General features: G+C 34.2%; 1 protein-coding gene across 5 annotated transcripts in view; it reads left to right on the top strand.

Annotated features, from left to right (window-relative positions):
* The window catches only part of FGF14 (fibroblast growth factor 14), a 410,976-nt gene that overhangs the window by 235,263 nt on the left and 161,084 nt on the right, over positions 1–14,629 (top strand). For 2 of the 5 annotated variants that reach the window (XM_084506784.1, XM_084506780.1), the window contains exon 2: positions 1,203–1,242. The exons of the other annotated variants lie outside the window; for them this stretch is intronic. Coding sequence is in view for 1 of the 2 variants with exons in the window: in XM_084506780.1 (XP_084362906.1) it covers positions 1,203–1,242 (40 nt within the window). In the remaining variant the exon portion in view is untranslated. The remainder of the gene's footprint in view (positions 1–1,202; positions 1,243–14,629) is intronic. 5 annotated transcript variants of the gene reach the window in all.

Raw genomic sequence — 14,629 nt, 5'->3', positions numbered from 1 at the left:
CTAACATCAATTTCTCTTTATATTGTTACACATTATAGCTGTTTAACAGCTGTTGAATCCTCTTAGTTTAGGGTAGCTTTGTAGGCATGTGATCTCTGAAGTTACTGGGTTCTAATTCCCCTTTTCAGTACAAAAATCAAAAAAACACTTCTTTGTGCTTAAGAAATTTCCATACTTAATGTACTTAAGATACGACTTGACAAACACTAAGAAAAGGATAATCTGTATTTCAAAACCTGGAAATTCCAAAATTTTCTGTATGAGTCTTGTTGAGAACACTCATTTGTTTCTATACAAAAGGAGGCAGACCTTGTTATTTTTCTGAGCCAGCTACTTACAGCTGGAGTTTGTTGTGTAGTTTATCTCTCTTTCCTTCATTTTTCTGCATTATATAGATTGCTGTAACTCTTGGTTTTCTTAAGAGCTGTCAGATGGCACTGGTCACCATATGCTTCTATCTTCCTTAACCTAGACCACACTCTAGATGACACTATATCCTCACTCAAAAGTCATCTGATTTATTCTATGGGAACGGAATTTTAAAGTAATACTTGAAATAAGCATTACTTAGTTCTGTGAAGATATTCCATTGGGTACAGAAAAAGTGTAGTTGTTTGCCTGTTCATGAGCAGTGTATTGAAAGCATTTTAATCTTCTACACCAAAGGACTGAGGCAACAACATCTGCTACATGCAAAGCTGAGATTTGATCCTTGATGCAGTTCTTGCCACTATTGTTATCAACAAGATTTATTACTTAGTCTGGATGATTTTATATGAAGAATTCCTCAGGCTGGCAATAAAAGGGAGTCTATCATCTCCTGATTGCATTTCTTACCACTTCTGCTTGTTGTATGGAATCTTATTTTGTAGGATGGGAGGAGACAGGATATGCAAAAGTGTAAAATTACGTACAAGTAATTGTGTTTGTCATAGTCTTGTTTTCTCCCATCCTACCTTCCTCCCTCTTTCTCCTTTTTGCATTATAGTGACTTCCTCCATATTAGTATATTTCCTAAATCTGAAAAAAAAAATCTCTTTTTGTTCCCTTCCTCTCCCCCTCCCTTTTTTTTTCTCCAATGACTACAAGGGGGAGAAAGGGTGGAAGTTTACTGTATGTAATACCCCTGTGATTGACAGTCTTTTTACCTCCTAGTTCCTAGTAGGTAGATAACGCTTGCTGTATGGGATCTTGTTTTGTAGGGTGAAAGAAGAGGGAGGACTACAACAAACACAAATAGTGGTATGTAATTTTCCCTTTCTCCTTTGTCTCTCCCTACTTACCAATCTTAACACAGAATGTTCTTGATCATATGATGATGTTTTGTACTGCTATTTTCTGCTTTTTAAAAAACACATCTTCCTGGCTTTTGTTATTTAATCAGCTGAAGTGTTTTGAGAAAGAGCGCAAATTTAAATACAATGTATTTAAATGAGTATTGGGTCATTCTATACTCATTCTTGGTCGCAATGAGACTGAAGTTAAACAAAACAGATTCTATATCCCATTATTATACCTTAGTCCTCTAGGATATAGTATATGTCCTATATGTATATGTATCCTCTAGTCATACACTATCTTTTAAAACACCTTTAAAAGGCTACAGTATATCAGATATTGGAGAAAACAGCTGCAATGGCAATTATCTGGCTATTAATTAAATCTACTATATTCATACAGTGTGCTATTTTTCCAAAAAGCTAATACTGTAGAGCTGATAGATAACTGTCTGATTTTCTGGGTCAAATTTCATTAAAATATTGTAAACTTAAATTCTAGTTGCAGAGTCTTAATTAATTCAAATGGCATGAGGCAAATCCATCCAGTATGCACAACAAGAACTGTCTGGAGGTTAGAGGGATATTTCTCATAAAATGAAAAGGAAGATCGCTGTAAGCACAGGACCTGTATTATTTTTAAGGGTAGGCTAGCACTTTAAAAAGTACTGTGCTCCTTAGTGTTTGATCATTTTGCTCAAAACCACAGAAGTTAGTCGTATTGTTATTTTTTTTTCTTCTTCTTCTTTTTTATTTTCCTGTATTAAAGTGCCCTTAACTTCTGTCCTCATGTTAAAATGGTACAAATTGACAGTGTTTATAATGCATATATATATAAAACATCATAGTTTTTGCACAAAGATTACAGAAAAAATACTGAATACAGTTATCAAAGGAATAGAAAAAACAAATGAAGTGTCAAAAACTTGTTTCAAGAAAGATACCATCTTCATTAAAGAAACTTTTCTTAGAATTAATAGGCTATTTGTTCATTATTGCCTGAGAAACAACATGCCTGCCCAGTGAATCATTACTAGTTTCTATGACACCCTTAAGATCCGGAGAAGTACACCTACAGCAAAACAAAACAATAAAAAAAAATAAAAAATTGTATGGTTGTATGTTCAGTTCCTAAATATCTGTGAAATGAAAGCTGCATTTGTGTTTACCACAGTGATCAGAAGGTTCTTCCATTTCAACTGAAAACAAGAATGAAACCCAACAAAAACTCAGAAGATTAGTGAATCAGTACTCCTTTTGATAAGGGCACATTAGGGATCAGATCCTGTATGTTAACCGACCCACACAGATTGTGTGTCAAGAAAGTAAATGGAAAGGCAGAATAAATTTTATCTGTTTGATACTCAGTAAAATAATCTTAATATCTGCTAGGAGAAAAATCTATTATAATGGATTACGTTAATTCTCAGCATGCCGCTGTGGACTAACCTATGATGATGCCTCTGGTCAGAATATTTCCTTCTATTGTGAAAATAGAAATGACTTTTTTTTTTTTTTTTTCCTGGTCCACTTAAAAGGAAATTCAGCCTTTTGGTGGAATGATATTTCCCGGTCTAAGGTAAAATCTAAATTCATGTTGTCAACATTGAGCAAAACTACTTCATCATGCTGGGAAATTAGTCCCCAAAGTGTACTTTATGCGGATAGTAACTTGATGTTTTGGAAAAATATGAAATAAGATAATAGAGAACTAATTAAGATGTAGAGGTTTTGCATGTCTTTTCCTTCTGGCATTTTGAAAAAAGTTAATTGCTTTTATTCTGAGGTTCATAATATTACCATTAATTTTCATGATAACTTTGTTGCATAGACATGACACATACTGAATAGAGCTGTCTGTTTGATAGAGAGTGCATGGGCTACTAAGATGTCAAGAAAAATTGCACCTTTAGAGTTGCAAATTATTGTGGATTAAGTTCTAATTGAGGTGGATGTGGAAGGAATTACTTTTCCTTTTTTTTTTAATTTAATCTCATTTTATTTTATTTTATTTTATTTTATTTTATTTTATTTTATTTTATTTTATTTTATATGAGCATGATTTGTCTGCATAACCTTCACAAATCCTATGGAAATGATAGCTTCCTTCTCTCCATGCAGCATAGAAGGTTGTCCATTTTAATTGCAAGAGGTTTTCTTGGACTATAGCAGAGTGGCAGCCACCTCTGGGTTATATTCTCTTTTTCTGAATACTGAATATGTGGAAAAACATATTCAAAAAATGTGTGGATGAAATTCGTGGATGAAAATATGTGGATGAAACGTATTTTAGTGGAAATAGGTGTGTAGTGAGTATTTTACCAGCCGGAATGGAAAGGAATAGCAGAACTTGGATACTCTAAGATCCCATGGCATCACTGTGGCACCTAAAAGTCCTGGTTAGCAACAAAGATCTCATTATCTGTGTTGGCTGAATTGTGAGTGCAAAATATATGTTGCATCACATGAGTCTTGCATTTTCTGTATTTCCTGCAAATAGTGTTTACAACAACCCTCTTAATGTAATAAAATAGATATGACAATTTACTAAGACTACTACAAACCTTTTCAAGCAAAGCTTTCCTATGGACATAAGTGGATACTTAGAAACAGATATGTGGTTGTTCTTTCTGCAATTTGCTAGATTTTTATTATATTTCTATTATAAATAATGAAAGACAACATTTAGGAATACTGAATGGTTGATTTTGAGAATGGATAGCTAGAGTATGAAGTTTGCTATATTTAAAAAATAATAATATTTCTAGTTCTTCAGTCATACTGAAATCTCACATTGTTAACGAGAGATGGCATGGCTGAAATTCTCTCAGAACATGAAAACTGTGTAACAAATGTTAGGTGTAACAATTCAGATTAATAGTAACTTCATGTCCAAGCCTGTTTATTTTGCAGCTGGGATTTTCTTTTGGCAATCTTTTCTTTTTCTTGTTTTATGCCAAATATATAATATTTTTCTTACTGTGAGTATAATGACTTTTGCCTTTAAAATCATTTCTGGAGTCCTTTGTTTTTGCTCTTTAAGCCTATAATTATTATAACATGTTTGTAAATATGCCTATCCATTTTGTTTTGCCTGTTTCATTATTAATAATTCTCATAAGAGAAGCAATTTCTTGTGCGTACTGAAATGGGATTCTGATGGTACTATAAAAAGTGTTAGTTGTGGGATTGATGTCGAAACAAAAGAGATGTCAGCCAACGAGAAGCAGCAACTTTCTGCATCTACTTCCTAGGACAGGAGAATTACCAATACACTATCTTTCCTGAGGGTGTGGCAAGAGAAACCTATACCACATCCGCAATGAAATGAACTCCAGACTAACAATGCTCGAGAAACGTCTTCATGTTATCACTTCCTTCATGTTATGGCACCACTGAAGTTATGTCTGACCACTACAGGATCTTTTTTACAGGATCATTCAGCACATCTCCCTTTAGCTTTATTAGAAGGTAGGCAATGAATAGGTTACTTATTCAGGCTCAGTAGAGACACTGGCCCCATCAAAACCTGTTCCTTCCCAACCTTTTGTCCTAGCACCATGCCCAGAACCTGGGGAGGAGGGAAGGTAAATTGTTATTTTCACATTTCTTATCAAGCCATTTGTAGCTCTGAGAGGTCTACTATTTCTGTTCATGTGAGTTTTTGATAATTCATACACTGAAGTGCTTCTGCATTTTAAAAATATTAAATTACTCTATAAGAGATTGAAAGAAGAAAAATTTCTCTTTTTTAACAGATGATTTTTTTTTTCCAGTGAAATGAACTGTTTATGTAATAAGTTTATAACACAAAGAAAGATTAGTGGTCTCAATAAAAGTTAGGTTTCTTTACCTTATAAAGAACGAAATATAAACATTAGGTTCTATTCTTTTGCCTAAGAAACCACATGCTTTTTTTTTTTTTTTTTTTTTATTTTCTGATCAGAACACTGGTAGTGGTCTTCCTCAGAGACCTTTCCAAAGTTCTGTGTTACATGTTAACTTCCTTTAAAGAGATAAACTGGATAATTAATAGATAATTTTCTTTTCAGTCCTTTCATAAAATAATTTAGTTCATATTTAATTAATTTATTGTATATTTATTCACTAAGCATAAGAAAAAAAGTGTATTAAAGACCCTTGTGAAGGAGGGAGAACTTGCAGTAGTATTGAAAAAATAAAAATAAAAATAAAAATAAAAATAAAAATAAATAAAAATAAAAGCAGGTTTTGTAACACTACTGTTTGGGAGGTATATTGAGATGCCAAGCCTAAAAGATGTTGAATCATCAAAGATAACTAGACATTTAGTCATTTCTCTGAGGTAACTTCAGGAGTTCTTACTGAGAAATCTGGCTTTTTTTTTTATCTATCTATCTATCTATCTATCTATCTATCTATCTATCTATTTATCTATATCCTTTCTGTTCATGTTTGATGTGCTCAGTTTAAAGCACATCTGTTTGACAAAGTATTCAAACACTACAGAATTATCCAAGAATTTGAAAGTCATGTGGTCTCTCAGCTCTCCCACGGTGACCATCAGTATAGCTCTTCCTTCAATATGCTTCTTACCAAGCTACATATTGTGCTGTGCATTGTTTCCAAATGCCAGCCTAAGCTGCTACTGTCCCACCTCTCCCCACTTATTTTTTCCTTTTTTTTTTTTTTTTTTCTGAATATATCTTACTTTCAGAAAAACAAAACAATACAAAACCACACCTGAGGCAGAGGGTAGCTGTATATGAACATACAGGAAAAGAAAAGAAAAAAAAAAAAAAAAAAAAAAGACAAAGTTTTGCATAAAAAGGAGCCTGTCTTAGATGTTCACTGCACAGAGCAAACCAGCATTCCGTGGTCTTATGGTATGGACCTGTGATGGGAGAAATCAACAGAGACGCATGTTTGGATGAGTGATCTAGAAAAAAATGGTCCCATGCCTGTCTTCTCTGTTCTCTGCATGTACACCGAAGATATAAATATGTGTAAAATGTATCTTAAGCTCTAGCATCAGTTTAGTGCTTACCTACACTCCCCTTAAACGTGGGAGGATTATTTGGCTGTTTTCTATGCAACTTCAAAGAATACTTCTAACACAGAAATAAATTATTTATCAATCAACTTCATTTTGATAAACAGATATGCAAAAAAAAGAACAACGACCAATGGAGTTTAATTTAATTAATACTTAGTAGCACTTATCTTATTTCTAAACTGAAATATAATACTTATTTTATACCTGTGAAGCAAATATAATGTTTTCTGATTTAGAGCAGAGTTCAGAAAAGTTACTGTAATGTTAATACGTAGATAGTAGGGAGGTCCGTGGCTGAAAGAACTCTTGCTTTTCTATCTGTCCAACCTGGTATTTTGCTGTTCTGAGTTCTTGTGTTATTTATTTGACCTAATTTGATTATGTTATTTCCATTTGACCCACTGAATTTGGAATGTTAGCCATGTTTATTAAGTGTATTAAAGTCAAATGATTTACCATGGAAACCAAAGATTTCCCAGTCTTCATGCAATATTCTTGGAACCTGTCTTATTAATAATGGAATTTATTTTGCCATCTGCTTGATACAACCGATTTCCTTCAAGTAAGCTGAAGCAAAAGAGATGATGTGAACTACACAATTTTTAAAACCTCTCTTATTGAAAAAAAAATTGAAAAAATATACTTTATCTATGAAAGGCAACAGATTGTGCTTTTTACCACAATCATTTTTCTTATATACTGGTGACTGTCCCTTTAATGTAAGACGTCAAAATCACATGAGTGAATTTACAGAGGTTCTGACTGGGACTCTGCAAGTCAATAGGAGCTATGGCAGTCCTCCCTCTAAAAATAAATGGCCTCATTTTTAGACTGAAGAAATTTTTGCTAAAGCAAGAAAAGTGTCACTGCCAGATGGTGATGGAAGCATTACTACAGAAAGGGGACATTAACAAAGATACACTCAGCAAAGCAATTGTTACCATAGTTACAGGATGCTAAGCATTTTCAAATAAATAAATAAATAAAATCAGCCTGTATTATTTAGATATCTCAATGGGGAAGAATAATTTTGGATGATTTTTTCCTTTATGAAATGGAAGAGTTATATGTAGTATTGCTTAAAACTTTTTTACAGCACTCTCTTTGCTTACTAGGTGTGTTCCGTTCTAGTTAAGTACCTTTATCAGCTGTGTTTATTTTTTCTTCTAGAACAAATACTTTTAATTAGTGTGATGGTTTTACCCTGCTGGGCAGCTGAGCTCCATCCCAACTGCTCTCTCACTCCCCCTCTTCAAAAGGAGAAGGCGGAGAAAACACAACACAAAGGGCTCACGGGGGCTCATAAGAACAGGGAGATCACTCAACAGTTATCGTCACAGGCAAAACAAACTCAGCATAAGAAGATTAATATAACTTATTGCCTATCACTAGCAGACTAGAGCAGTGTGTAACTAAAAGAAAAGTAAAAACACCTTCCCCCCCGGCACATCCTCTCCCACTTCCTCCTGTTGAGTGACATAGGGAATAGGAAATGGGGATTGAAGTCAGTCCATAACACTTCATCTGTAACTCCTTCCATGGTCAGTATCTTCCCTTGCTCCAATGTGGGGTCCCTGCCATGGGATGCCGTCCTTCCTGAACTGATTCTGCGGGGGCTTCCCACAGGCAGCAGCTCTTCAAGAACTGCTCCCATATGGCTCCATATGGGGTCCATCCATCAGGAGCAAACTGCTCCAGCATGGGTCCCCCAGGGGTGGCAGATCCCCCCAGGCCCCCTGTTCTTGTGTGGGCTCCTCTCCATGGGCTGCAGCTCCAGCCCAGGGCCTGCTCCTGTGGGGGCTCTCTATGGGCTGCAGCCTCCTCCAGGCCACATCCACCTGCCCTTCCACAGGCTGCAGCATGGAGATCTGCTCCACTGTGGGGCCTGTCTGGAGCTGGCTCTGATCTGACATGGGGTAGCTTCTGCACTCTGCTCACAAAGGCCACCCCTGAAGATCCCTCTACCAAAACTTTGCTTCATAAACCCAATACACTTAGTCCCTTTCTATATTATACCACCATGTCTGTACAACTGAACAGAGTGTAATCATCTATATCATTTGGGAGAATAATTAGACTGATAGAATAATATGGCAAAAGGTGAAATTAATGTTAACATTATAAGAGCTCCTGACTGTCTTTAGTTTGTGACTGACAGCTTGCTGTGTTAATTACCAAATAAAAAGGTAGTTTCATGGAAATGCAGACACATTAAAGAGTCTAGAATTTGGTCTGAGTCACCATAAAGTGGACTAAATAAAGCCTTAGAGGAGGGAAGAGTCTGAGGTAGAAAACAATGTTAAAGCAAGTGTATTTTAATATAGGAAGCAGTAGTATGCATTTATTGCCACATGGGCAAGGATAACATCTTTACCATGATAACATCTTTATTGTTACATCTGTGTGCTGTGCAGATTGTGGGGTTTTTGTCTTATAAAAACTGTTTGAGCCATAACAAAAGTTGAAGAACTAATAAATCAAAAGAAAACCAGGCTCTTCTCTCAAAGGGCCTCAAACAATGCTGTTTGGGTATTTCTATCCTCCTCTTTTGCTAGAGATACTAATCAGATATCACTTATTTAAATAAAAATTGTGACTTTCTAATTCCAAACAGGTTAAGGCCAATCTGACAGGAGTTTATATGTGAGAGATTTCTCATCTTTACAGGAAGCACCGATGAGATCTTGGATATTTTGTTCTGGAGATCTTCTCTGTGTTTGAAAAAGCATTCTGACTAAAGGCCTGAAAAGGTTGAGATGTGGCATGGGATTGTCCTTGAGCTAATTTGACAATTTATTATTTTATATAGAAATTGTGGCAATTGTGTTGTTGGTAGCAAATCATTTTCTCTTTAAAGTGTTCACCACCGACCTGAGCATATGGAAAATTGGTGTTGCTCCTATAGCTGAGCTCTCCATTCTGCAGGATCACACTGTGTGTTGCATTTGCACCATCTGTCACTATTTTAAATATTTAGATTAATGGTCTAACAGTAACCTAATGTCTCAAGCTATTAATTGCTCTCTATCTGTGGAAAGGGAGACAAAGAGAAACTGATTTCCTCCAGGAAAAGTTATTATAATGTATTTTTTCCACTTAAAATATTTTGTAGATCTGGGCCAAATACGCTAATACAGTTTAAGCAAGCAAAATATTCAGATGTGAATAATCCATGAATATACATAACAAATCATATTTAATTACATTTTGATGTCTGGATAGAAGCCAGTATGTTTTCTCAAGTCTCATAGGGAAACTGCACAGACTATTTATGCATTGTTTCATAAATTGTTTTACCACCATGCTTAGTTCTGTTCTTGAAGCGTATTTTAAAGCTGACTTCACTGGCTAAGACCAGGATCATATTAAAAACAAAACACAAATTTCAGCGTAAAAGCACCAAAGAATGCTCTGGTGAAAATTTTTCACTCATCCCATCTGAAAAAGTTTTTTGATCTGTTTTTTCTGTTTCTTTCAATGCAATAAATTTCCCCCATTAAGAGATTTTTGATATTTAATTTGTTATATTAGGCAGTCTTATAAGCTACCTCTAGCCTTCTTTCAATATTTGGATGTCTTGAATTTACTAATCATTTTACATCTGTGGAATATCAACATCATATCTTGAGAGAATGTGGTAGGTAACTGTTATATTTGTTGTAACATTTAATAATAATAATGTACATTTGTCCTGAAGAAGTGATTTGTGGTCTGAAATGTACACCCACATAAACATCTTTTAAAATGTGTCATCAAGTTTCTTAATGATAAACAAATGCATTCTAGTTTTTGTTTTGTTTTGTTTTGTTTTGTTTGTTTGTTTGTTTGTTTTCCATTTACTCCTCTCACTTTTTGGGATGCACACTTTTAAAAAATGACTTTGTCGTCGTTGTTGTTATTAACCCTTTTATTTATCTTCTCTGTAGTAGTTAGTACCTCATTTTCTGTGGTTCCATAAATAGATAAAGATTTCAAATACATTTCCAGCCAGAGTGAAAGCAAAATCCAGAGGAACCAAGAAAAAATTATATTTTTAAAATATACTAGAATTATCATAAATAAGCTGCACTGTTACTTTAGCCATTTAGTACATGTGTTTAAGTGATAGAGAAATGTGCGAGTATACGTTTATTTGTCTTGGTCTTAAAATTAGTCATTTTTTCCAGACATTTATTTCCATAAATATTTAGTTTGTTATGGTATGCATACTTAGTCTTGCTAAGGTAATGCAAGATAAATTTATTACAAAAGCTGTTATTTTCTTACACATGTGTAGGTTACTTCACTGCAAGATACAACAAATTAATTCATCTATATTTGTTGTGCAGGCCTGCAAACCCAAACAAATTAAATAAAGTAAACCTGACTGAACCAAACAAAATACCAGGAGAAGTTTGGAAATGGATGCTAGAACACGACAATGATACTTTTGGTCTTGATCAATGATAGTGAATCTAAGCCAGGGCTAAGTAAATATTGCTGCTGACTCAAACCTGCATGAAGCTTTGAAGTAAAGGTATCTCCCATGGATTATACAGACATCCATGTGCCATCTCTTATGCCATATAGGCATCCAGCAGTGCCATCTCTTATGCAAATTACTTCCTTCTGTGTGCTCATAATTGCCACACATTTATGATTTCTTGGCTCAGGCAGAGTTACCCTTCTGCCTTGAGGTTCTCCTCCTGTTGCAGTTGGCGTTGGAAGAGCATTGCTGGCAAGCCTCAACTTATTTATGCCACTTTCCCACTGTGAGTGTTTTTGTGTCCTTCATGAAGTAAATTACTTGTCACAGAGCTTGTTATCAAATGTCTGAGACTTCTAATTTGTGAATTTAGTTAGGAAGAGTTTGATTAGTTTTCCTTTGATGGAAACTGACCTTCTATATGGTGTTACACACAAGATTTAAGTGATATTCTGTTTGGTGTTGTATACACGATCAAAATGATTTTCAATGAAAATGAAGTTTCATCCATCACAAATTTTTGCAGTTGAATTGCGTTATCTAAAATTATTAATTTTTTAAAAATCTACTATTTTTGGGTAAAGAAAAGATTAAATGGATGGTCTGTAATATATAGATATATTTGAGTCTGTTATAGAGGATACTTGCACTAGTAATAGCTTTGGGGTTCATTGCTCTTTTAGTGGCACAAGAGGGGGGCAGAGGAAAAGGAAAGATGGGAAAGTAGTTTTAAACTTTATTTTTCTTTTCTGGGAATTCAAACTGTTAAATAATACTTGTAGTTGCCCCCAAAAATATTACTGTATTTTAAAGTTAGGTGATTGATTTTAATTCGTATTTTACCAGATAGTGTTCTTATGGTTTGTTTGATAAATTCCTTTTAATTTTCTTTTGCAAGAAAGATTCAGCAAAAGTTGTATTTATCAAAGAAAAAAAAAAAAAAGTGGAAGGAATATGTCTATATTCACATCGAGCCATTTCTACTGCAAAATAAATATAAAAGGAAACATATTTTGAAATTTAATTAACAACTTGTAAATTTTTAAAATTCTTTATATATATATATATATATATTTTTTCTTCCTTCAAATTTTTGGGGGGTCTTTATGTTTGTTTTTAAGAAGTTTACTCAGAGGAAGTAAAATGAAAGATTGAAGGAGCTTCAACGTATAGTGACATCAGGAAAAAAAACTGTTCAAAACTTTTAAACAAAATTACTATCCATTTGTTGTTGAAATTTTGGATTGTGTAATGAGGAAAATAAATAACAGAAGAGCTTCAGTTACTATCAGAACAGTTTGGTGTTGAGTATTCACGGAATCACAGAATTGTCTAGGTTGGAAGAGACCTCAAGATCATCGAGTCCAAACTCTGACCTAACACTAACACTAACAAGTCGTCCACTAAACCGTATCACTATTTTTTGAAAGTATCTGATTTTTGACGCATTGACTAAGCGTGACTCTTTTTTTTTTCTACTTCATTTAAATAAGTATTCTGAGCTGAAATGATGCATAGGATGGGAAAATCAATGTAACAATCGTTGGAAATGCCTTTCAAATTGGTAAAATAAAAGTAAGACAAAATACAAACAAAATGTTTTTTTTTTTTTAATCAATATATTACAATTAAAAAAAAAAAAAAAGTATTTAAATTTCAAATAATTCTGAGCATGCAAGCCTATTTTAAAACAAGTACCAAAATGCTCTACAGCTGCATCTACTTAGAAAAAAAAAAATGCTTTAGAATATCAAGTTTCTTGCAACACTATCAAATGAGGCTTCACAATCATAGAGGAAAAAGTCTTAGCTAGTATTTTCTTTCCTCTTGCTTTATAGTCATCTCTCAAATTGTACCCTGATTCAAGTGCATGGGGCAGCAGATTTAACTTTCGACATGTAATCTTGTTTGGTTATATGAATTTTATTTTTAGGAAATTTTCTTCAAATTCGTATATGTGTGTGTACACAATGTAAATTTCCCAGGGAAATGTTTCAATTATTCTTCCAATCACAGTGCTTATATACCAAGTAGAAAATATTTTTAATCTTGGGGGTAACTGTTCTATGGTTTGATACATCAGTGAGCATGCTTATGTTGTGCCTTTTAAAAACGTTTCATTTTATGTGTATCTGTATTTAGCTTGTCCTAAGGTTTTATTTTGCTTATAGTGCCCTCACCTGTAACTTGGGGCCAACTGCAGAACTTTAGCATTTTTTTCAGAAATTTTGCCTGAATCTTAACCTGAGAAATAAAGCTAAATGTATTATTTTGACAGCTGTAAACAGTTAATGTGTTCCAGCTGACTTTCATTAGTTTGAAAGATTATACTTGACATATTAATGTGTTTTTAGTATACCCTAAACACAGTTTACTTTTATGTCAAACCTCAGTTGTGCACTTCTGCTCTGTAATGGAGCCTGCAAACACTAATGAAGCAATGCATTGGCACTTTAGTTATAGGTATGATCCTTAATTTTACTATTTATCAAGATGTGGGGCACAACAGATTAAAACAGAAAACAATTTGTGTGGGAGACACAAAACCAATTTAATTGCTCTTTTGGTTAACACTGTGTTTCTTTATTTCTCCTTTCTTCAGTTTACTTCTGTCATTTTTGGATAAAATCTCTGTTAGAAGCTCATAAGAACAGAAGTTCATAAGCATATCTTTCAGTAACAGACTTCATAGATTTTTTTTTCAGAAACACAAATGAAACTGAAAAAGGTTATGCATTTAGTTTGGATTTTTTTTTTAATTTAATTTAATTTTATTTTTTTAGGAGGACTCAAAACCGTCTCCCAGATAGGGACAAATACCATATAGGTTACTTTAATTTACACCATTACTCACATTTTAGTACATAGATGCAGGGCAACAGCTGGTAGAGTACAGGTATTTTTCTAATGACAGAGCAAATGAGTGGGGTGCAATAGCTTCTTTTTGACAGGGAAGTTTATATCTGGCAGGATTTAATCACTGGCAGTATTAGATCTCTGAGATTCCCTTTTGTTGGGAACCTTTCTCTCTCCCATGGTCTTCCAGACTGTGGTTCCTTTGATCTTGTGTTGCCAGTCAGGCTACAGAAGCTAGTGGAGACATAGTTGTGGAAACTTTTAAAATAGTGGAAACTTTTAGATTCTATAAGTTCAGAGTTCTGTACAATTTTCAGGACTTAGGCAGCTTTCCTTATGTGTGTTTTCCTGGCAGGAGTTTATGGATGCTTCTGACAAATTCTTTTTTACAGGGCAGAAGGGCAGAATCCTACATACTGTAAATCGAAGCTTGTTCACATGCATGCCAGTGCATTCTCTTTCCCTCTCCCATTTCCCTACAAGCACATATTTCCATTTATTTCATTCATACTAGCCTTAGTATTTCTCTTACAAATTTCTGCCCTGTTAACAGCAGATTGTTTAAGTTTTCCTTGTTCCTAATAAGAATCTAGTAGGCTGTATTAAAGACAAGTATCTGGTCTTCACGTTGTTACATTTTATGAATGTAGATGAGAGACAGAGAATGTATATGTTGAATTTTGCATGAATTACTGCACTGTTTCATGTCTGCTTTATACATATGTGTGTGTGTGTGTGTGTGCATTTACACATGGTTACTGTTCTCCTGTAATGCCTCAGAGTCTTAGGCCAGGATACCACTGTGCTGAGGCTGTTCCAGACAGCCTTTCTGGATTTGAAGCCAAAATTAATGGGATTTTTTGGACCACCGCCAATCTAAATTTAGTTTTCACCATATGTATTCCACGGTCATAAAAATAATTTAATTTTTACATTGTTTTTTATTTTGGCTTCTGTTTTTAGTTTTATTTGCTTCTCAGTTTTCAAGCATTAGCA

This window comes from Aythya ferina (assembly GCF_964211825.1).
Source record: "Aythya ferina genome assembly, chromosome: 1".
Lineage (NCBI taxonomy): Eukaryota > Metazoa > Chordata > Aves > Anseriformes > Anatidae > Aythya > Aythya ferina.
This window is presented reverse-complemented; position numbering and strand designations above follow the sequence as displayed.